Genomic DNA, 25,388 nt, shown 5'->3' with positions numbered 1-25,388 from the left:
TCACATTTGTTTATTGGAAGTTATTACTTTATTAAAATTTCATTAAAATTGTTCTAATTAATATCTTGTTGATTTTTATTTCAGTTTTATACATTTTTTTTATTATCACTGATTGTTACATCATATATATTTGTATATATATATATATATATATATATATATATATATATATATATATATATATATATATATATATATATATATAATTTTCATATATTATATATATACACACATATATATATAATACATACATATACACACACATATATATATATATATATATATATATATATATATATATATATATATATATATATATATATACATACATATACACATTTATATGTGTCTGTATATATTCATTGTGTATATAGGGTTTAAATATAAATTTGCTTGGGAGATTATATGCTTGTATCTTTTTAGATTTTGTGACCCACTAAACATTTTCTGGGACCTTCAGTTGTTTAGCCAGTTTTCCATGGAAACAATGGTATATGCACCTGCAGGATGGTTGAGTTGTACATGTACCACATTGAGATTTGTGTTTCTGTCATAATAATCTTTTAATAGAAACATACAATGTAGGCATATATAAATAAAACAGAAAAATCTATTGCACACTTTATTTTTAAAATAAATGGGTGAATAGAAGAATGGAAACAAACACATGTAAGTAAACCTGTATCAACAGACACAATTTTTTTGTCCCCTGATTCGTATACAACTGGGGAACATACAAAATTACATTGTCATTTGTGTCTACTCAACTGTATCATGTAATGTTAAAAAATGCACCAACATTCATTGTGCATCATATAATACAAATGTCTTTACAAACAACGCAAATGTTGCCATAGTTCATACAAAATATGTTGCCAGATTTTTTCAAACAAAATGTTAAAATTTATTCACTCACTTTATGAATTTCTGTCACAGTTTAATGCTGATATCATGTACAATTAAGTTTTGTCATTACTCAGAAAATTAAAATTGTAACATCTATATAGACAGGTATCCCTCAATATTCTAGAGTAATTTGTGAGACTAAAATTCAGAAATTGGAAGTGATGACTACCCACGCATCAAAAGATAAACAAATAAAACATAGATTCTCTAACCAACTTCTAGCTTTTTTATTTTTATTTTTTCTCTTTTCTATGTACTATTTCAGTAAGGAAAATTGCCAGATTAAAAAAAAATGTCAAATCTGGCAAGTTTCTTTTATCTCCAATGTTGGAATGGTTTGGTGGTCAAATATTTTGTTAGGAATGGGAAGGGGATGCCTATTTTCAAAATTACCGTAACACTAAAATTGTGCTAAAAATTATATTGAATGAGGGACCCAGTGCTATTTGGTTGTATGTCTATATGACTATATGATACAAACCTACATATAAAGATTATGCATATATGGTACAGAATAAGTACAGGGATGTAAAAATGTCAGGATGATTGAGCAATGAAACAAAATGATAAATACTGTATTTTTCTTACTGAGGCCATAAAGGGCACATGAAAAGGTGGTTGAACGAACTTCTTTACAAAAGAAAAAAACATATTTTTAACAGTTATTCATTTAAAAAAATATAATGAAGTTCCTACATAGTTATAAAAAAAATATGATGGAATGATGACTTACCCCTCAAAACTATTTCAAATTTTTTAATGCTTTGAAATAAAATATTTACTATACAAAATGACTGACTCAAAAGAAATGTATATACATAGAATAAAAAAAACACCACTAAATTTGTGTAAATGGTTATATAAATATGTAGCAGTAAAAAATTGTTTTGTAAAGGTGCCAACAATAAGTAAGAACAAACATTGGTAATATTTGAGCCCTGTGCACACAATAAAGTTTAATGAAGAAACAACTGACTGCTTTAAATTTAGCTCTGCATTGGTTCACAAAAATGACATGATTTCTTTAAAGAAAAACTAAGCTTATTAAATTGATTTCAAATAGTTTTCCATTAAAGTTTTAAACTTTCAAATCTCTGGTCATTATTTGTTTTCAAGTAGCTAAAGTGTGGTAGCTTTTGCATTAACCTTGAGCATAAATCAGTAGAGAAAAGAATAGTATTGAGCACTAGAGTTTATAGTTTTATTTGGTTTGTGTCATACATTTGTGAAATATTTTGTAAAAGACAATAAAATATATCCACAGCTGTATACATTTTCTCATTTAGCCAGAGCCTTAATAATGACATTTTTAAACAGCTGAGTTATACTTAAAAATATCAATGCTTGAGAAGTAGAATTTTACACAGAAAAAAAAATTCCAATGTCTTTTCACAATTGACAGATTGAAAGTAGTAAAAAGAAATTGAAGTTTCTAGAACTTTTGTGTAATAATCTCAAAGGCACTGCTATGGTTTTTTTATAAATAGAAAAATAGTGAAATCTTTTACTGTATTTTAATATAAACAGAACAAGGAAATGCTTTATCTCAAACATTTTTGTAACAAATTAATTTCCCAATAATGTTATAAATTTAATTTCATAATAAAATTGTATGGAATGTGAAGTTTCCTTTAAATAAAATGTAAATACAAACTGATATCACCAGGTAGTGTGAAAATACTTTATCTAAACAAAATCTTTTGTACAAGAAAATCATTTAGTTCAATGTTAACACCTCAGTGATGCAATTAGATCCAAATACATTCAAGTGAAATTAAAATTACTTACAATTTAGTTCTTTCCTTTGAGGTTCAGAAATTATGTAGGTTAAAAGTAAGCATGAACCCTCTATTTATTTCTATGACTTCCACTTACTAGACTAGCAGATGAAAAGTTTGAAAAGTAAAAGTCAGGGCGACATGTGCAAAACTATGTACTAGTGCATTCAAAAGTTATTACTGACTGTAAAATCTGTAAAAAAATATGTATATACATCGATGAATACATTAGGTGTAATTAACATATTGAAGTTTAACATTTTTTTTACTGCTGATGATGACTAATATTTACAGTCAAACAACAAAAGTCTTTGCGACGACAGGTTAACTCCAAACATTCTTTCATCTATTCAAATTCAATTACATGTTTAGGATTTTATGCAAGAAATAATCTGTTTAAAAAATGCCAAGGTCATATACAGATTTCCCGACATAACAGAAGAAAAAATAAATTGTCTGAAAACAAATCCCATTGAAATATCTTTAAAACTATCACAACAAGATAATAAAACTGGCATTTTAATTTCAGCATGAAATATTATATCTTCTTTGTTCTCTGCATTGTTTTTTTGTTTTTTTTCCTGATGAAGAGTTTTGGTCAAAATAAAGTTAATTATATTAATTCATATTTAAAAAAAATACATTGTTTATGTTTATATATCATCTGTTAATAATAAACAAAATTCTATATAAAGGCAGCATCAATGTTGATAGGCTATAAAATCTGAACATTCACTAGATATATGGATTTCTTGCAGGTAAAAAGATTTTGATCATATTTTTGTTTTTCTCAATGGAAAACAAAATTAGAATTAACCAGATTTTAAAGATAATATCTGTTGTCTCAGCATCCACCTCTCAAACAAACAATAAACATTCTTTGTCAGTCATACATAAATTATAAATTGGATGATACCATTATCACAGTTAAAATCTGTTACAGGGAAAACTTTGGAGGAAACAATTCAAAATTACAAAGATAAAAAAAAAATTTACAAAGAGAAAAAAACACCATCCATAAATTCAAGGTTTTGTTAGTCTTCATGATCAGTTTCACTGAAACAAATATTAAATTCTAAAAACTTTACAACGTATTTTGTTACACTTGAAAAAATAAAGACCAGTTCATACACTGTAAACTTGCTCACACATCATGGTCCAGATTTCTAAAATCCTAATAGTTCATATTTTTATGAATACTCATGGTCCAGATTTTTAAAATCCTAATAGTTCATATTTTTATGAATACTCATGGTCCAGATTTTTAAGAATCCCCATGATCCGGATTTTTATGAATCCTCATGGTCATCCTCACTGAAATAATCTTGTTTATCACTCCTCTTTTCCTCTTGCTCATAAGCAGATCGCAAATCTTTCCTGATGTTTTCGAGTTCTTCTAACTCAGCCTAAAAAAGAATTAATGGTTATATGATTGGCAGAACAAAATAGGAAATTATTCTATAAAACAAAATACACAATGTTGTAATAATGTAGTAATTTTTTTTCTAAAATGCCTATTTTCTGTAAATGACAAAATGAAACTTACCTTCACTTGTTGCAGGTGGTAGTGACGTTTATTTGAGATGGACCTCATAGGGAAGGGGTTCAGCTCATGGAAGGCTATCTGAAAGTGTCATTAGAAACTTGTCAATCAATTCTAATTATAGCCTCTTGAGTGACAGAGGGTTAAAGGACAGTGTAAATCAGGCAAAGTTAAGGAATGCTGCACATATAATCACATCAAATCTGGTAAAAAAAACACCTGCACTTACTGTTGGGTCAGTAAACCTTTTTAAAAATTTTAAAAATATTAATAACCTTATAAAATGTTCTTTCTATTTACAATACATCTGTGTTAACTTTAATATCAAATAAAAAAACTTTCCTATTGCTAACTGACAGAAAGAGGGAAACAACAAACATTTACATTTACCTGATAAATCTTTTTGACATCTGTGATAGTCTCCCCTAGTGTTCTCATATAGCGATTTGTTGACAAGCTATTTGATTGCTTTAAAATGTCATCCTCTGCGTATTTTAAAAATGCCAAGGCGAATCGGAAAAGTACCTGTAAATAAATTACATTTAAAAAACTGCGGTCCACTTACTTTTATCTATTCTTATCTATCAATTTTTGTAAACTCAGCAAAGATAAGTAAACATGTTTGATAAAAGTAACAATCATTTGACCTTGTTACCTTCATACAAGAAAATATCCCATAAGTATTATTAAAAATTCTAACCTTCCTCCTTCATACAAGAAAACATCTCATAAATTGCTCCATTCATAAAAGAAAACATCTCATATGTATTATGAAAAATCTAACCTTGCTCCCTTCATACAAGAAAACATCCCATATGTATGATAAAAAATCTAACCTTGCTCCCTTCATACAAGAAAACATCCCATATGTATGATAAAAAATCTAACCTTGCTCCCTTCATACAAGAAAACATCCCATATCCGGAGGAAGAGTTCAGGCTGGATGCCATCAACAAAGACGGTCAAAAACCAGTTGAAGGTGAACAGGGAGAGGTCAACGTCATGGGTGTCTAGGTGGGCATACAGGCTGGGACATTTCTCCTTGACCAGGTCCTTCAGTACTCTCTGGGGGCAAAGTTCAACATGACTTAAGTCATTAAGTTTTACTTGACAAAAGTCATTCAGCAAGACGATAAAAGTCATTCAGCATGACTTGACTAAAGTCATTCAGCATGACTTGACTAAAGTCATTTGTTAAAAGTCATGCTCCATGACATGACAAAACCTCACTCTGCGTGACTTGTCAAAAGTCATTCAGCAATAGCCATGTTGTATGGCTTGGCAAATTCAAACCAACAATGTTGCTCCAAATTTTAACAAATATTTTTATGTTTTAAAAACCTAACTCATTAAAAAAATGTTCAAGCAAGCTATCAATGAGGGAATCTGGTGTGTAGTGGTCAAGCAGACTGACCTGGTCAGCTTGAGCTGCGGCCAGTGTGGTTGTGTAGTAATCTGTAGGCATCAGGTGCTCTATGATAGCCACCAGACACCAAAATGCATCTTCTTCACACAAGAACAGCAGGGCTATTGCGGCTATACGATTGATTCCCTGAAAAATGTTATACAATGTTAGTAATCATTCCAAATATAATGAATTAAGTATTAAAATAAATGGGAAATATTTTAAAATATTCTAAATATTTTATAATAGTAAAAAGTAAAAAAATACACTGAATACTAAATGTTAGACAATACTTTGAAAAAAACATACAAGATATATTTTTAAAATACTGAATGATCAATAGCATTGTAGTGAATTTAAAAAGCAAAAAATAAACTTCTGCACCAAAGAGTTCTTGAGCTGTACCTGACAGTAGCCAATCAATGGGTTGTGGACGCTGTAGCACAACAATACACGGCGAAGCTTTGTGATGCCTGGAGAATCAATTTTATCAAAGAACCTGTTGTCTGGGAGAGTTCTTAACAAATCCAGTTCAATCTGCATTATGAGATTTGATACATTTCTTATTAAAACACACTATAAAAATGTATCACATTTATAACAATTAAAAAAATAACTATCTTCACACAACTAATGGTTATTGTTAAAAAAAAAATGATTTTTAAAAGCTGACCTGTTTTATTGCTGGATTGGATTTATTGTTTGCCCTTATTTTAAAATCTGACCTGTTTTATTGCTGGATTGGATTTGTTGTTGTTGGCCCTCTCAGCCAGTTCCTTGTAATACTTGACCCCCAGTTTGTCTCTGGTTGACTTCACTTGGAGCTCAATACACCTGCAGACAAATGTTTAAAAAATTTAAATGATTTGCAGATTTGGTTTGTAGTGCATTGCTGGTAAATACAAAAATGATTATGTTTACAAATTTTATCAACAAATGACTATAGAATAAAAAGAATGTGTTAGTATGCTTATTCTTTTAAACATGAGAAAAGTAATTTTGCCATCAGTGTAAAAAAATTGTATTATACATGGGCTGAATCAAACATATTTTGTGCTTTAACACATACCCCTTCCATATTCTGAATCAAACATATTTTGTGATTTAACACATACCCCTTCCATATTCTCTCTCTGAACTCGCGCGGGACGCCCAGCCGGATGAGAACCTTCAGGTCAGGGGAGCGGGTCAGTGGCTTGGCTGCAGCCTGACCCACCATAAAATTTTCCCACTTTATTTTTTTTGATGTTACCTCATCTGCATCCTGGTAATTTAAATTTTAAAATATAAACACAACATTGAGATAAATCAGGCGTACAATAGTTTTGATATTCTTTTAATATAAACATATATTTCAATGTTTTTTTTAGATTTAATGTTGCAGTTTTCTAGGAAACAATAATATATTATTGTAAAGTCTATCTTACCCTAATTAAATATCCTATCTCAACAGACTGCCTATGCATAACATTGGCTCGAGACAAAAGTAAATCTTCTTCTTCTTGGCCAAACTTCAAGAAACCATAATGATCATACTCTTTCCTGGCAACACAATTTGTAAATAAAAACATTAAAACTCCAAATACTAATAGGGCCTACTGCCTATTGTTAAACTTAAAAACATTATTATATTTTTAAGTTAGACTTAATAGAAATAAATCTGATGATGGCACACAAGTTAGTTCCAATTTTAATTCCAGTTTTAATTAATTATTTTAACAAGAAAATATTACTACGAAGTGTGTACCCTACTTTTAAGAGTGTATCAACGTACCCTTGTGAGGAAATAAAAACTTCCTTGCTGACATCTTCTTGTGTCATGTTACTCTCAGACTCCAGGGCCTCCTCCAACAGCTGGTTGACAACATCCTGAGATTTGCTCTCATCACCTCCTGGTGGAATAGGACAGGTTAAAATACTGGCCAGGTAGGTGTCATATGACAGGTTAAAATACTGGCCAGGTAGGTGTCACATACGAGGTTAAAATACTGGCCAGGTAGGTGTCATATGGCAGGTTAATATACTGGCCAGGTAGGTGTCATATGACAGGTTAAAATACTGGCCAGGTAGGTGTCACATAGAGGTTAAAATACTGGCCAGGTAGGTGTCATATGGCAGGTTAATATACTGGTCAGGTAGGTGTCACATACGAGGTTAAAATACTGGCCAGGTAGGTGTCACATGAGAGGTTAAAATACTGGCCAGGTAGGTGTCACATGAGAGGTTAAAATACTGGCCAGGTAGGTGTCACATGAGAGGTTAAAATACTGGCCAGGTAGGTGTCACATGAGAGGTTAAAATACTAGCCAGGTAGGTGTCACATTAGAGGTTAAAATACTGGCCAGGTAGGTGTCACATGAGAGGTTAAAATACTGGCCAGGTAGGTGTCACATGAGAGGTTAAAATACTGGCCAGGTAGGTGTCACATGAGAGGTTAAAATACTGGCTACCTGTCACTTTACAAGTTAAAATACTGGCCAAATAGCTGTCACATCAGAAAATGAAATATAGTCCAAACAATTGTCACTGTTTTCACAGACCCTCTTATTAACTCATGTTTATAATTATTAATAATCTGCTCTATAAATAAACAAAAAAAAAACAAAATTTTATTGTCTCATTATTATGAAGCTAACTAGTGAGGCTTGGTAATTCACTAAGGTTCATGGTATCAACCTCTTTTGTCTAATAAGTGCCTCAAAATATAGTTCAGCTGGTTATACATTAGATTCCACAATTGAAATGATATTTGATTCTTTCTTTACAGGGTATAAAATATCCTATTTATAGCTTCCATGCAGAGTATACAGTCTACATGATCCATTCCAAAACACAATAAACTTTAGTCTTGTCAACAAGTGTACCAGTACAAAAATTGAACTTTAAAAAAAAAGGAAACAATATTGAATTTCTTTAGCAACAGCAGCTGTTGCTATTATTTACTATTACTTTTATTTCAAAATTGAACTTAATTTTTCTTAAGTGTAAAACTGTGAGGAAAATATTAAAACTTTAGAGAATTATATATAAAAAGTTGAATTACTTCTGTTTTCAGTCTGCTAATTAGTAAATGAGAAAGCAAGCATATTTCTGTGTAAGCAAATTTAAAAATAATATAAACTCTATTTCTACAAAATTCTTATAAATAAATTTATTTTTAATCCTCTACAACTAAAACTACTGATTCCTTTTGTAAAAGCAGCACCTAATTACCAAATAGACAAAGAAATAAAAGAAATGAAAGAAATATTTTCATTGATTGAAATTGTATAAATAGTATAATGATATATGTAACAGTCAAACTGGTTGTATTTACAGACTTAAAACTGAAGCAGAAAGATTATATTGGTTTATAGTGGAGATTTTAAAAATAGTTGCAAAATAAAATACTGAGAAGTAAAGAAATTAATGTTTTAAATTTTAAAAAATTACTAAATTCTCCCCGAGATCCTGTAGCGAAAAAATAACCTGAAAATTAAAGTTCTATTTTTATTTTCAAAAGCAACAAGCTCTGGAATAACAACAAAATCAATAAAAGCAACTCTTTGAATTTCACCCATCCAAAAAAGCAGCAAAAAATTTTCTTAGACAGTCTTAAAAAACAGCAAAAAAAAGTTGTCATTTGAGAGCAAGTGAGTTTTAAGAAATATATTTTTAAAAATGTGTAGTGAAGCATAATTTTTTTGGAAATTCTATATTTTGTGTTATTTTCAAATATTTTCTTTTGGAGTAAAAACATCCTTGATCTCAAAGCACAAAATGAAAAAGGGTGGTTGAGGTAAGTTGTCTCCCCTGGCTTTTGTGAATAACGTTTTTAAATTTATGCTTCTTTTTTCCTGCATATGCTAACATTTTTCCTCTATACATTTATTTGCTCAGTTTAATGTTTCTATTGTAGGAAAAAAAAAGTTTATACAATTGATAGCAATTAATTTCTAATAGAATTCTATACTTAACTGCTCATTAAAGGATTAGAAAATTGTTCTTGAAAATATTTAGCTGTGTTCCATAAAAGATGCTTAATTTAAATGCAATGTAATTGTAGTGTTCGTTATTCATAGTGTAAATGCCACCAGCCCAGGTCTGCTACAATATTCTTAAACCAAAAGACAAAAACAAACAAACTACAAATGTGCTGTTCCAACAACCAATGTCTACAAGGTGTAAAGTTACAATAAATAGTCACCAGTGCGTATAAGACTGCCTTTACGCTGGGTCCAGAAGGACAAAACTCTCCCGTTTGATGAGACTTGAGAGCTATAAATTTGTCCACTTTTCCTGCGCATGTGATATGAAATAACATGACTGCCAGAGGTGGGAGTGTTTGCACATTGTATGCACAGCGAGTTCATCATCTTTTGTTTGACTGAACTCATTTTCTTTCATTTATCTTTCACAGTTTTTTACAGCACTTCTCCGAAATATAATAAAAATTAAAACTATATTTTTTCTAAAAAATAACTTTCCCCATAAAAAAGACTTCTGTATAAGCTGGTAAGAATTTAATTGAAGTGTTATCTTATTTCCATTATAATGTTCTCGCTGGTGTTGATGCAAGCTAACACGGGCTGTTTAATTAACCAGCTGACATGATGCTACACCTCCATGTAACATGTGTCTAAGCAAATAATTAACGAGGCTTACACATCACACCACAAGTAATTACATCCTATTGATTTTAAGCTGCACTATCTTCCCTACAAAACACAGCTGCTAATGCTTTTGTCAGGGGCTATCAAAAACATGTTTTTATCATTGGAACAATGAACAGTAAATTGATTTCATCCGGACAGCTGTTGGTTTAGGTGGTCAAGGCCAAAAGCACTTTTAACAGAAGTTCAAGAATAATCATAAAATTTCAACCAATCTTTCTTGTATTAGGAAATCAAGAAAATAACATCTGCTGCCCAGTTTTTGGTGGCGTGTGAAAACTACAAGCAACTGCTAGATCTCACAAGTATCTAATAACAACATTCGTAGTTGTATCAAACCAGCTGTCATTAGATTAACTAACAATTACTTCAGAGGACTAATGGGCCTAAAACATATAAAATGTGAGTGTTGTTAGTAATACGTGCAGGAAGGTCAAATCCAGTAAGGTAGGTAGGCACTGAAAGTTGATGTTAAGTTGGTGTAAAGACTTAATTGATGTAAATACTTAATTGGTGTAAAGACTTAATTGGTGTCAATACTTAATTGGTGTAAATACTTAATTGGTGTAAATACTTAATTGGTGTAAATACTTAATTGATGTAAATACTTAATTGGTGTACATACTTAATTGGTGTAAATACTTAATTGGTGTAATTAAATCAATCCTGTTGACAAGATCTTTTAAAACTTATGAACCAGTAAATTGCTGCATTAATATATTTGGCTTTATAACCTACGTTTTACTTGTTTTTTATATACATTAAACGTTATGGATAAGGAGTGCATATCACTATAGGCCTACAATATTAAATTCCAATTAAAAGCATTAGTTGTTTGCTGGTGTGCAGCTAGAGTTGAAAGTTCATCAGAAAGCACCTTGAGTAGATGAGTTAAGAATGTATTCAATACCTTGGTGTGAAATATCAACAAAACTTTGACAAACCCAGGAATCTACAAATGAAATAGTCAACATTTATATGAGGACATTAGAACATCCTAAGAACACAGCATTGCAACAGCTGCTTGAATCTACAAATGAAATAGTCAACATTTATATGAGGACACTAGAACACCCAAAGAACACATCATTGCAACAGTTGCTTTCATCACTGATGACAATATCCAAGTGACTCAACGCACACACAAGATGCATCACTACGCAAGACTGGCTTTGAAAGGGAAATTCAGCTGCATTATCATGAACGCTGAGTTTACTGTAAACATTTTAAAAGCTACACACAGAATACAAATGATATGAGCACTTTAACCGGATATTACATTTTTCCACTCAATACAATTCTACTGTCAGTAAAAAAAAGTTTTTTTCTATATTAATTTTTTTCCCCAATATCTAAAATTGATTTTTTCTCTTTTTATTCCTATAGGTTTTATGCAGCTGAAAAGTAGTACAACCTAGATTAATATATCACCTTTTAAAAAATGGGAGAAGATAATGTAACATATGGCAGCGGTTCAATATTTGAGTGAGGGTATTCTAGCTGGCAAACGTTTCAGTGTTTGGTTCAAGCAACAGATGTGGACAGGACAGAAACTGATGCCATCAACTTACTCACTGTAGCGTGAGAGGCAGTTAGCAAAAAAAACTGCTGTACACTGTTTGAATGATAACATGTGTAACACTATTTTTGTTGTTGCCTTATACTCAATGAAAGATATTGTGTAAGTGTGCCCCCAATAACTTGATTATCCAAGGAACTTTAACAATATATTTGTAACAATCAGAATAACAGACAAAAGAAGGTGTATGAGAGAGATAAAGAAAAAAACCTGGTTTGTTTAACCAAAGGGAGGCTATCTACTATCATTCATAACACATTGTGAGATAATTTCTTATGTTTCAATTACTTTGATTATTGGTAAAGATGAATATATGAAACCAAACCAACAAACAAAACAACACATAGGTGAGAGAAAAGGGAGGTGGTTTAAGTCATTCAATAAATAGAATAAAATAAAAATTAAACATATTTTTAAACTGGATTGAAAGTGTCTGAAGCTATAGATTGATTGCCAGTTGTAAAAAAGCACTTTTATTCAGATGTTTTCATTTTTGATTGAAGTTGAGCTCAAAAAAAAAAAATTATGTTTAAATATTTTAAAGTTTCAAATCAGTCAGAAGATGTAAACAGGATTTTTGTGTGGAAAAAACTAAAGTATAACTAATTACAAAGAAAAGAAGTATGTAAATTAGGCTTAGACTATACAAACATTTAAAATAGACATTGCTATAGAAAAATGTAAATACTTTGTCTAATATTTAGAAGTGTTTATAAAAATGTCTTCAGTGGACTCAACAAAAGTAAAGACACAAGAAACAGAATAACACAAAACATGAACAAAGGTATAGGGTTACAAATTTAAGTGTTTAAGGTACCCCTCATTTACATATTCACTTGCAATCAGAATTAATATTTAATTACATTTTAAAATAAATTAAATATTACTGTACCAAAAGCCAGAGTTTGTTTAAATAATAAATTTTATAAAATATATTACCCTCATAATTGTCTGCAAGCAAAGAAACATTTTAAACTGATAATAGAAAAGTGTTTATAAAACTTTCTGAAACAAATTGTTCTTAATTTTTTAAAAATGACAAAAAATTAATTTAAATAGCCACCTGAAACAAATTACATTCAATTACTAGTCTAAAATCTCCAATTAAAATTTTCAGAAATAGCCATGTGTAGCTAAAAAATCCAAATCCACAGAAACAGCTCAAAACTCAATAAATCAAATATTGTTTACCTCATTAACCATAATGTTGTTGTGTTAATCTCCACAAAAAAAAATTCTAACCAGTAAAACAATTACAAAAATGTAAAATGTGAATTAGGTGCATCACCAAATGGAGGACCAAACATGCAGAATGTGTAGAGAAAAAAAATGCATCAACTAACCTCGAATTGGAACTTGACGTTCATTCAACAGGAACAAATATTTACTTCTAGTCTGGTAATACTGTGCTTCCAGTTTGGCTATTTTCCTTCAACGGTAAAGTATTTTAAAATTACCAGTAAATTTAAGTATTGATATTCTAAAAACTGTTTAAGATTTAGTTTTTCTTTTAATCTTCCTTTTTGTATTATAAAGCAATGTACTCAAATGAGCTGATATGAAGATTTATTTCTTGTGTAATCTTTCTAAAGTTTTATCAAATGTGACTTTTTGTGAACAATATTTTTTTAATTAAAAAAAACCCAACCTCTTGAATTTAGTGCTAGCAGTAACTAAAACTTCCACATGTACTAAACTCATCATTAAGTCATAACAATACTAAAGATGTTTAAAACTAATTTTACAGTAAACAAATGTCTACTAAAGAAGTTTGAAAATCTTCCTTACATTTTCATCACTTTTTCCCTGGTTTCATCATGCTGTCTCAGTGTGTTCAGTTCCAGAATTTCTTTTGTCAGGAACTTGTTCTGGATCTCAAAAGCTTTACAAGTGTCCTGTCACAAAAAAATATGACAACACCTCCATTAACTTATCGCCTGATACATTTATATCAATATAAAATCTAAGAAATTTTTTTTTAAACTGCTAGCTACTTAAATTCAATCACTCAAATCTAAGAAATTTTAAACTGCTAGCTACTTTCATTCAATCACTAAAATCTAAGAAATGTTAAACTGCTAGCTACTTACATTCAATCACTAAAATCTAAGAAATTTTAAACTGCTAGCAACTTACATTCAATCACTAAAATCTAAGAAATTTTAAACTGCTAGCTTCTTACATTCAATCTCTCAAGTTCTTTCCTTTCTGCTGCTAGTGAGACTGGATCACTGGGGAATGAAACTGCTGTGTGTGGGGTTTCACCCAGTTCTTGCAGTATAGAACTGTGGTTGCTCTTCAATTCCTGGTTTTGATTGGTCAGGCTGACAATGATCTCATCCTTGACTGCTAGGGTTTGCTGGAACATGGAGATTTGATCTTTAAAGTCTTTTAGCTCACTGTCTTTTAACCTGCAGTTGGAGAGGAAGAGGCCACACTTAAAGTAAAGTTAAACATGTAAACCTAATCATATTACATGCAAAAAGTTCAAATTTTCTATCATAAATCAAGATTTTGCAAACTCAATTGAAAAAACAATGTTTACCTGAGTTCTTGCTGCAATGCACATTTTTCTTCATTCAGGGCTGTTATGCCATATTCCAGCTCAATAATATGTTTATCCTTCTGGTGTAATGTTTGCATTACACCTTCTTCTTCCTTCCCTTCACATTCTTTTCTAATTTACAAATTTTAAAAATTGTCAACATTGATTTTAACAAGTTATAGTTACATATAATTAACAATTATTAATAACTTAAACATTGTTTTCATTTTAATTTTTTTTTAATGTGTTTAAGTTTTGTTTTATTCCATTATTTCTCCAACCAATTAATGTTTTTAAATAGTCCACTCACTTGGTATGGATCTCAGCCCCCATGATGTTGATCTGTTTCTGCAAGAGTTTGATGATTTCACTACTTGCCTGAAGCTCCTCCTCTGTTGTCCTCAAGTCTTCCTTAGCATTTGCCAAATCTTCCCCAATCTAATGAATCCATTTAAAAATAAAATTTAACAAAGCAAATCTTAGGGAAGAGTTTTTGATCTAACACAAAAACTATTTTTAGGTGTACAGCATGGGCAACAGCAGCTTTACAGTGTGTCTAAAGCAGGGTTTTTAACCTGGGTTTGATTAAACCCCCAGGGGTTTGGTGAGTCAGTCTCTGGGGTTCAGATGAGGTCAAGATACACTACCGACTTATATGATTTGTGATCGGTTTTTGTCAGTGCGGATGATAGAGCTATTAAGAAGGGTGCAGTGAATACTCATATGAAACTAGTAGGGCTCAGTATCTCCAAAAACAATGTGAAGAACCACTAGTCTAAAGAAATTACCACATGTCTAAGGTAAAACTTAAATGAATGTGGGTAGTTCTATGTGATTTACTATTTTAAATATACAATTTTGAAAGCAAATGAGATCAATTTAAAAAAAAAATTAGTTATCAATTTTATGCTACTCTACAGAGAACTGGACACAAGTAAACCTGCGACTCACCACCTTACACCTGTAGCAGGACTGCGTGGCCGTATCCACAACACCTTTGGTCTCCTGCTGTCTGGAGCCTGCACCCAACTTGATGTTTTTATCCTTCACAGTTTCCTTCATTTTTCTAAACGCCGACATAATTTTTGATTTACCGTTGGCAATGTTTGATGGGGAGAGGGGTGAGATGGAGCTGAGGCTGGTGTACTGACTGGAGGCAGCTGGCTTGGACTGGGAGAGGGGTAACGACATGTTGGCGCGGGAGGTGTTGGAGTTTGGTTTTGAACTCTCCGACTGCCTGAGAACACCATCAGCAGTGTCCAGCTCTTCCGTCTTGTCCAGCCCTGGGTTGGCGGCGTCACTGTCCAAGTTGACGTGCCAGTGTGTGTTGGATTTGATGGGGGGCTCGGTCAGGCTGGTTGTAGAGGGGAGGGAAGCTTCATCCACCAGAGACCAGTCGTCACTGGTCACGTGCGACAGATGTTTTAGTGAGTTATCACTGACTAGAACAGAAAAAAATATTTTTTTTTGTAAAACTAAACTAAAAGATGTGTTGTGATATTTTACTGCAGTACAATAAAATTAGAGAATTCATCAGTCATGACTGATTTGCAGCTAACAAATTATCAATAGAAATACTTAGGTAACAGAGGTAACTTGGGTTACTCCATTTTTTGAAAGTTGAACACCATTTTGTTTTAAGTCAACCAAAGTATTCTTGCACAAAATAGCTGGCCATAACTTGTGCAATTATTACACAATATAACTCAATTTCTCCAAATGCTTAATTTAGAAAAGTTAAGGGAAGCAAAACTATAACAGCCTTGTGGTAAACAATTTATAAAAACTGGAATTAGGACAGTCTGAATCTAGAAAAGTGATATTTACACACATGCATATAAATATATATATACTCATAAGTAAAAAAAAAATATACATAGGCAAAAAGGGAGATTATAAATGTATCAAGAAGCTGTTTATGTTTACCTCCCTTGGAGAAATTGTAATGTGTGTAACTAAGACAACTGTCAGGTAGTCATCTTAGTTTTCTGTTGCTATTTTGGGTGAGAATTTACCTGAAGATCTGAGAGTGGACACAGCATTTCTGATCTCCTTCTGTAGGTTAACTAGTGACCACAGCTTGGGGTTATCTTCCTGCTGGTGGGGGTGACCTTGAGTCCTCAAGGACTGGTCATCCTGACCATCTTCTACTGAATCCTTGCCCAAAAGTCCACTGGCAGACAGCTGTTTCTGAGTTAAATGTAGGTCTATACATTAGTTACATTAGTTACATTTTTTTGAAAATAATTCTTTTAGAAATTGTAGATTTTTCAAGCCAAAATTGACAAATATTCTAACTGAAAGAGGCATTAAAATCCTAATACTTTGTTGAAATTAATTTAAACAGAATCAGACATGTATTTATTATACTTTAATTAGAATTAATTAAAAATATTAATTTCAAGCTTTATTGAAATCAATTGATTTATTTCGCGACACTGGAGTTATCTGCCTTTACCTTTTTCCCCATAAACAGATCTTGCGCAAGATGTGACTGCCGTAAGCTGAAGTTCCTCCTCTTTTTCTGAAGAGCGTCTAGCCAGTAGAGCATGCGCACTCTGTCCTGTGCATCGATGTGGTAAACCTTCCCATCGCACCTTATGGATGACATCGAGTTGCAACAGCATCAAAACAAATCCCCACAATTATTAAAGTTCCCAGAAAACGTTAGTGGCCAGGAGCTTAGAAAATAAGGGGGGGGGCATCAATTTACGATCTCCACAAAATATGTGAATTTGGGGACCAACACCCAACATCCCGATACGGACGTCCATAAAACTTAAGTTCCCATATGCTTGTTAAATACATAAATTTTATGTGTACTTTGCAATGCTGATAACATTTACATAGTGTTTTTTCCTCCAGAAATATATTTAAAAAAGAAAATACAGTGTGATGAGATTACAAACATTGTTTGTGTGTGTTGGAACATAAAATATTTTTATGACACATGTTGGACGTCCACATAGACCCCCCCCCCGTACACACACGTGAAAAACTCAACTGTGTCGGACCCCACCCCCCTCCACACACACACACCTCCCTCCCGTTCCCTCTCGTCCAAGTGGGCGCAATAAATGAACAATAGTTAAGTATAGCAGAGTCGCCAGTTTAAAAAAAGTATTCACTTAACATTGGTACCCTTCTTTTTTTTTTAAAGAAAATTTCGAGATAAATTGTGAATTTTTTTTATTGCTATCCCGTCGTTCCATTTAACCCAGTCACACAGTCACGCTTCAGCCAAATAACTGAACCCATTTATATACCCCTCCCCTCACTCGTCACACATGTTCGAACGACTCATCCCCCTTCTGGAAGTGTGACGTTGTGACGTCATATATTAACGACCCCCCTCCCGCCCCTTTAGCAACCTATATCAAGCACCAAAACCCATGTTTGATACTATTGTTACATAGATAGAAACCTTTTTGCCGGTACGCCTTCCTTAACCTTTAACCCCAGCAGAGAAAACGGCGAAAAAGCATATACAATACCGCCGGCATCCTGTGAGGTATTTTTTTTTTTTAATTTAAATTTTGGTAGAGGATAGATTTACATGCAGATTTACATGCAGATTTACATGTGGGTAAAGTAGGCAGGACAGACGTGCTTGTTTTTGTGTGACAGACACTAACATGCATCTCGAAAACCACAAATACGATTGCGATTAAATTTGCTTTTCAGAACAAGTGCGCGCGGCAAATATTGAGAATCTTCTCACCAAATCTCGTATGAAATGATGGGGTTGAAAAAAAAACCACTCGTTAAACCTTTAACATAGTTATCAGGTGGAGATAGTTGGGTTCTAAGAATAAGACCAGACCCATTGGCTAGGACTGTTCTCAGGTGGACACAGAGGGTGGTCAAAGGAACATGGAGTAGATCAACGGAGAATTTTTCAAAAAACTAATTAAACTGAAAATTCTATTTTGTATTTCAGAGCAATCGGGCATAAATTTATGTAGAAAGTTTAAACGAAATCGTTTCATTAGAAGTGGATCAAAATTGAGAATCTATTGGTCAAATATCATCTCTAGATCTAACCAAAGACATACAGACATTGTGACCTAAGGGAAAACAGTTTTAAAAGTTATTTATTTGTTTTAATACAAAGGTAAACACATTCTAATTTGGTAGCCCTGTGTCTATGTTTGAAATGTGTTACACGAATGAACAGAAAAACTGTGTTGTTGCTGTGATAAGGGAAACAGGATACCCCTGTATCTATCCCCGGATCCGGTTAAGGATCCCGGTTTGAAGAAATGAATGACTGTATAGGACGTTTCAAGTTTACGACGATCTGCACAAGCGTAGGACGGAAAAGTTTGTGTCACGTGATTAGTCGAGAAGCTTGAAGGTCAAATAGTTACACAGAATAATGACAAGTTACAAATAGAAATTTCTTAAAAACTGTAGTGTGAACGCAGATATGTCAACCGTATATATATATATATATATATATATATATATATATATATATATATATATATATATATATATATATATATATATATATATATATTTCTGTGGTTAGTAAGGTTACGTTTTAATAGGAAAAAGCATGACAAAATGTCACTAACTCCCCCTCCCCCCTTGCAAGCTGTTGCTCGATTGTTGCTATGGAGACTAGATAAGAACTATTGTAAACATTCGCGTGACATAGGCATGTTGGAGAAACCTACCGAATTTTACACGTATTTAAAAAAAAAATAAAACCTTCAATTAGCCGAGCTGTGTTTGGTTTAATTAGCGTCTACCTCGTCTATCTAAAGTCAACAACAACAGGAAAAATGGCATGTTGGCCTAGTTGTACGAAGATTAGGGCAAATGGATTACGACGACACAAGCTTACACCCCCCCCCCTTTCCAACAGACATACACGCGCGCACTTCTACGAAATTTCTGAGGTTGTTTTTTTGGGTTTTTTTTTTTTTGTGTGATCAAAATAATTTGTTACAGATATGGATAACGAGATATTATCACAACGTAATTAACGAGTCTTTCATAAAACAATGGTCAACATTATTACAGGATTTTTTTTTAAAGTATCTACAATTGTTTGCTTTCTTATATTCACTTAAACTTACACTTAAGTCATAACCCGCCCCCTTTTCCATTTGGTCGAGACCTTAGTTATGGATCTAATTTGTGCTAAGTTTAGGCTTGAAGGTAGTTATGGCGATAGGGGTTGGGTGTAGTGCAGAGGCGTAGTGAGGGGGGCGGGATGCGGACCGCACCGGGTGACACCATTTAGGGGGGGGGGGGTGACACCAAGGCAACAAATAGCAAAATATATAGAGAAAAACTTGAGGGGTGGGTGTGCAAATCGAAAGTTCGAGGGGGGTGCAAATCGAAAGTTTGAAAGTTTGTCCACGGGACGGGTCGCTAAGCCTCAGGGGGGTGACACCATTAAGTGCCGGACCGGGTACCACCCGACCTCGCTACGCCACTGGTGTAGTGTTAGTTAGGCTAAGAAAATAATTGTTTAATTTTTTTTTTAAGGTTTGAAGAACTACTTTTACCAGTTCTTATCCTGCTATAAATGTATATAACAGTTTGTGAGTTTAATAACTAGTTCCGTCTAATTGAGACTAACTAGACGCCTGACTGTGCGTCTAACTGAGACTAACTAGACGCCTGACTGTGCGGGCCACTTACATTACTCAGTAGAGATCGTTTCCGACTCACTTCATGTATATAGCACACATAAAACCAAGAAGTACATAGGTCTAGTAGAAACAATTTCCGTTCATGGCGGCTAATAAGACATTCAGTCATGTTTTTTATACACCAGAAGAGAAGAGACTGTGGTTAGGTATAAGCACAACCGCTTAAACTCCACCTTCCCCCCCCCCCTCGAGTCCGGTACCCGTTAGAGCTGATTAGACTCAGTGAAACAAATTCGGACCTGTACATTTTGGGGCTGGCGATCAAATGCTCTGCACTTCATCACGGATGGTTTCAACCCAAAGTGGCCACAATTTCGGGTTTGAGTTGGGTTTCATACCAGGGTTTCTTCCAGACATTTTTTACTGGGGACGGGGAACGGGGACGGGGGTGGAGGGAACGGGGACGACGACCTCTGAAACTTCTAAAGGGGTTTACACAAGTTAAAGTGTCTATTTTCCATAAAAACTATATTTTTCCCATTTCGTCGATGGGGAAGGGCGACCCCCCCCCCCCCCCTCCCAGGGAGATGCCTGAAAGAAACAATTTCATACGCTCATCCAGCCTAGTCATATGGGCAATATAGGTGAGTACTTATACACACCTTGAGCTATTCACGTAACTTAAATTAAGTGACCCCTGGATTGTGACGTCAACATAGTGGACGGGGGTCGTCGGTCGACTGAGGGGAAGGTGGGGTGTCACGGATGACCCCTGAAACACCAGATATCGGAATTTTAACGAACAGACCATGTTACTTGTCACTCAAAAGGCTACAGTTACGTAGACACAGACATTCGCGGAAACAAACGAGATGGGGGGGGGGAGGGAGAGAGAAAATACACATACACAGAGAACAATGCTTCAAAATAGAAAGAGGGAATGTGAGTCTGAGGACAATGTACCTCGTGGTACAGTCAATCACGTGACAAAAACACAATCACCGCGCCAATAATCTCATCGATACATATTGACGTTACATTACAGCGTTAGGTTTGCTAGACCAATACAAACACGGGCTAGATAATGGTGTTCCTACACTTTGGGCAGGACAATGGGCGGGTAACTGTAGATAGCTGTGTGTGTGTGTACAGTGTAGGCCTACTGTTGGTGGATTAACGTAGGCCACTACAGTGTTACTGTTAGGGTTATAGAGGTACAATTAGTGGCGGGTTATGTAGAAGGAGTACAGTGTAGGCCTACTGTTGGTGGATTAACGTAGGCCACAACAGTGTTACTGTTAGGGTTATAGAAGTACGATTAGTGGCGGGTTATATAGAAGGAGTGCTGTATCAAGGTCTTTTAACGCCAGAACAGTAGACCAGAAAAAATAAATAAAACTCTCATGGACTAGAAGAGAACAGAGAGGACATATTATTAAATATTAAACTCTAGATCCTTATAAGAGAATCAATGCTACATCATTACACTAGTAATAACTAGTATCAGAAATATATACTTACACCAGTATTAATTATAGATAAACAGTATCCTACCACAAGAATCAATGTTATATCCTTACATAAGAATCACCAATTAATATAGCAGTAATTTCCTTGACCAGGCTCTAAACAGACTTACTTCTCTGACTGGCCCAGTGCAAGCTCACACAAAAACCTATTTGGTTAAAACCTATTTGGTTAACGAAACAACAAAGAATAACACCTGGTTTCAGTCATGTGAAGCAATTCAGAATCAAAGCTTAAGAATTAAAAAATTAGAAATTAAAAATTCACCAACAGATGTGGCTAATGGGGGTAGAAGAGAGTTCATTTTGAGACACAGTATATTGGCACCCTGTGTTGACATATGACATAGTATATTGGCACACTGTGTTGATATAAACAGTAAAGTAATCACATGATCAGGTAAGCAATGTAGGTGAAAAAACAAAGACGTAGCCTGTAATAAACAACATAAACACTCAAACACAGCAAATGACGCTGAACAAAATATGTAATATTTAAGATAAATTCTATTTAGGCCTATACAGAGGCTATCTGAAGCTGGAACCCGTAATGAAACAAATGTACATTCCTGATAGCCATAAAGTTTGGTATATAGTAAATACAAAAAATGATGACTCGTATGGGTGTTTTTGGTTGACTTAAGTTTGGCATCATTACTTGTTGTATTTTAGCTCATAATTATCTAATCACATCAGGTGTAACTGGTTTCACAGGTAAGCAATAAAACAAATTAATTAAAGGGGTCTGAAGCAATAATAGCAGCTTATCAGGGATTTTTAAGGCATTCAATTATTGGATCTAATTAAAATATTTTCTAATTTAACCAATGCCAATACAATATATATGCATTAAGGTTAACAAAAACTAAATTTAAGGCCTTATCTCCTTCTTTCTTCTGCTGCATTCTTCAAGGCCCTAAATCAGTTAGGGCTTGAAAAAATTCAGTTTCAAAATACTTTTAATACAGAAAGACATTCTGACATTCCACCAAATAAAATAGCCAACCGAGCTTTAGCCATGTCATTTTGAAATATGCATTTTTAGATAATAATTAGAGAAAACAGAAATTTTTTTCACTTCACTACTACAAAAAACAAAAAGTTTGTTTGAAAAAGCTAAAAACAGTTTTCTAACCATGTGTATATCACATGAGTAGAATTTTTTTTTAAATGTGTGGGCATGTATTGTGAAGACTTCTCAGTAAATGAATTTGCCAAATCTGGAAGCAGACAGAATAGAGCTGGCTAACTAAACTGTTTCCATAGTTCAGCAGAATTTTTGTGTTTTCATTTATTCCAGTAAAGATCTCGCCTTCAGATGAAAATAAAAACAAGAAATCAGAAGCTCATATTGTTTTGTTTAAGATCATGCCATCAGCATTTTCAAATATTATACTGAGTAGCTTAGACCTAGAGATGTGTTACTCAAGAAAACTAATTGGCAGACAGTCAAGATAAATATAGACTGCAGATTTTTTAAATAGGAAAATTTTCATGAGTACTCTTGTAGTAGAATTTTAATGAATTTTTCTTAATACTTAAATCTAGCTATGCATTAGTCATTAGAGATAAGACTCACTAGTTAGGCATAAGATAATTTAATAATTCTTTATGGCTTAGGGGCCTAAGCATTGAATAGACATTCCAAAAAACAATGAAAAACAGCGTTGCTTTAATGTTATATAGATCTAGTAGTTGTGAAGATCTATTTACACTTGTACAGAAAGAAAAAAAAGCAGAACTTCCCTACCTAATTTCAAAAAGACCTGGCTTGTCTCTGTTGTTGGCATCATAAGTCAGAGATGAATTTCGTAGGTCTATTTCCCCCAGTGGAAGTAAATCTTGTGGTTGGCGGTAATAATATAATTTTCCAGTATCCTCTCCGTACACAAAAAATACATGCTTAACGAGTTTTCGAAAACCCAATCCAACATTAGCAAGTTTGAGCCAACCTGAAAGTTTCTGTTCTTCCGGGTCGGTAGGAGATGTTTTACTTGGCGAATGAGAATTATCGCTGCCTAACGATGAGACTATGCTGAACTCGTCAATGTCCACTTCATCATCAGCATCATCGTTAATTATTTCTTCAAGACTTTCGCTTGGGGATTCAGGTATTGACTTACCATCGTCTGTATTGTTTTCGCTGATGGCAACACCCCCTTCTACCGCCGCCATTGTTTTGATTTTGTTTACTTCCGAAGCATTTTTGTTTTTAATCATAAATGAGCTACTTGCTTGAATACACGGATTGGATGTAGATTTAGCTACTGTTTTATTATTTCGCTATCTATTAATAAATATATCCATTAAGTACAAGAAAGAAACGTTACTTAGTTAGTGGACGATAGGTGAGCTGGAGAAGACCAGGATTCCATGTGAAAATAGAAAATCACTTAAATGAAAGCTGACACTTATTTTACTTCAAAGTTGCTTGACTAAGGCTTAGATGATAGTTACTACTTACTAGATAGCAACCAGTACACTTAGTATAGTACATCTACTTTGTATCCACGATAACAACATTCAATATGAATGAACGCCATTACAACATCCTTACACTGAACCTACATACATTCATGTGCTTCATTGTTAACACGCTAGTTCCCATTATGAATAATGCAGTTTTAAATTCTTATAAATACCAACATCCTGTTCACGATAAAACCGTAATTAAGATAGGCTTACATATATCAGCCCTACATTATAGCTACTACGAAAAATAATTAGATCTAAAAACTAAAAACTAGTAGGGCCTAGAAAGTCTAATGGAAGGATAAAACATTAGATCACATTTCTTGTCTGATAATAGACGACCATAGCAAACTTTTTGTGTGTTAGCCTAACAGATAAACAAGGATCTTCTATTTTTGGCTAAAAATAGCAAACACAGCGTGAACGGAGTGAAGTGAGAGGAGCCCACGCGTGTTAAGAAAACCAACCCAAACATAGGATGTCACTGATGAGGCAGGGTTGGCTACTTCTTGTGGAGCTATTTTTTTTTCTATTAACACAAAAACGTGACGCGATTTGTAATGTTACTATGACAAAGAAAAATAAAAAATTTCAAGAACATCCAAATATAGGGGCATATATATATATATATATATATATATATATATATATATATATATATATATATATATATATATATATATATATATAGTGACATGTGTGTATGCGTGGGTGAGACAAATGATGCATTTAAATAGTAGGGATCTTGGGAGCACATGCCAGTGAATAGGCCTCTCTCTCTCTCTCTCTATATATATATATATATATATATATATATATATATATATATATACACGTACATTATGTAGGTTATATAAAATGCACACCTATACATCATCATAATTCAGTTTGTCTTTGATGCCTGTAACTTTAATTGTGAAACTATGTTCCATTCACATTTCCGAACAGTTTCTTTCAGACTTTTCTTCGGGTGCAACCCCCGTTCCCCGCTACCGCCCCTTCCCCGAACGAAATAGAACTTATATACAAAAAATATATTTTAACTTGTGTTGTCGTGTGTCCCCCCCCCCCCCCCCGATAAGTTTTAGTTCGCCTTCCCCAGAGAAATACGTTTGAATTTATTTGAAAGAAACACGGTTTCCGAATCCCCCAAATTAGAGGTAAACTTGCAGCAACTGCAGCCTCGTGTTCTTAATGTTCTTCCGTATCTTTATGGCCTTAAAATGTTTATTTAGCGTAACGGTGTCCATTTCAGTTAGGTATAACCATGGTGTTCAGAGATTTTAAACTATTGCTGATGTAGGCTGGTTTAACGCAGACTGTTGTTATCACGATGACTAACCACCACCATGTTGTACAGATTATTTATGCCG

At 33.5% G+C, this 25,388-nt stretch overlaps 1 protein-coding gene across 5 annotated transcripts; it reads right to left on the bottom strand.

Annotated features, from left to right (window-relative positions):
* Positions 1–607: 607 nt before the first annotated feature.
* Positions 608–24,342, bottom strand: LOC131936404 (TBC1 domain family member 2A). 5 transcript variants are annotated; one of them, XR_009386061.1, is made up of 21 exons: positions 23,294–24,341; positions 16,867–17,005; positions 16,424–16,598; positions 15,360–15,850; positions 14,719–14,846; positions 14,409–14,540; positions 14,046–14,274; positions 13,652–13,758; positions 13,207–13,292; positions 11,195–11,236; positions 7,407–7,524; positions 7,060–7,174; positions 6,748–6,896; positions 6,358–6,466; positions 6,038–6,169; positions 5,642–5,779; positions 5,116–5,292; positions 4,618–4,752; positions 4,231–4,308; positions 3,899–4,090; positions 608–3,850 (listed from the first exon to the last, which is right to left on the bottom strand). XR_009386061.1 is itself a non-coding variant. In XM_059293373.1 (20 exons), the coding sequence occupies exons 1-20, from the start codon at positions 23,761–23,763 to the stop codon at positions 3,974–3,976; spliced, it is 3,261 nt and encodes a 1,086-aa protein (XP_059149356.1). In that variant the 5' UTR covers positions 23,764–24,342; the 3' UTR covers positions 608–3,973. The 5 variants fall into 5 exon arrangements, 4 of the variants coding, with proteins under 4 accessions (XP_059149356.1, XP_059149357.1, XP_059149355.1 ...); XM_059293373.1 differs by having other exon boundaries at positions 608–4,090; positions 16,424–16,592; positions 23,294–24,342; XM_059293374.1 differs by lacking the exon at positions 11,195–11,236 and adding an exon at positions 12,803–12,814 and having other exon boundaries at positions 608–4,090.
* Positions 24,343–25,388: the final 1,046 nt, after the last annotated feature.

This window comes from Physella acuta, unplaced genomic scaffold, assembly GCF_028476545.2.
Source record: "Physella acuta isolate Inbredline_101_S28 unplaced genomic scaffold, ASM2847654v3 ptg000178l, whole genome shotgun sequence".
In the NCBI taxonomy this organism is placed as follows: domain Eukaryota; kingdom Metazoa; phylum Mollusca; class Gastropoda; family Physidae; genus Physella; species Physella acuta.
Note: the sequence above shows the minus strand (reverse complement) of the source record. Positions and strands in the feature narration are given on the sequence as shown.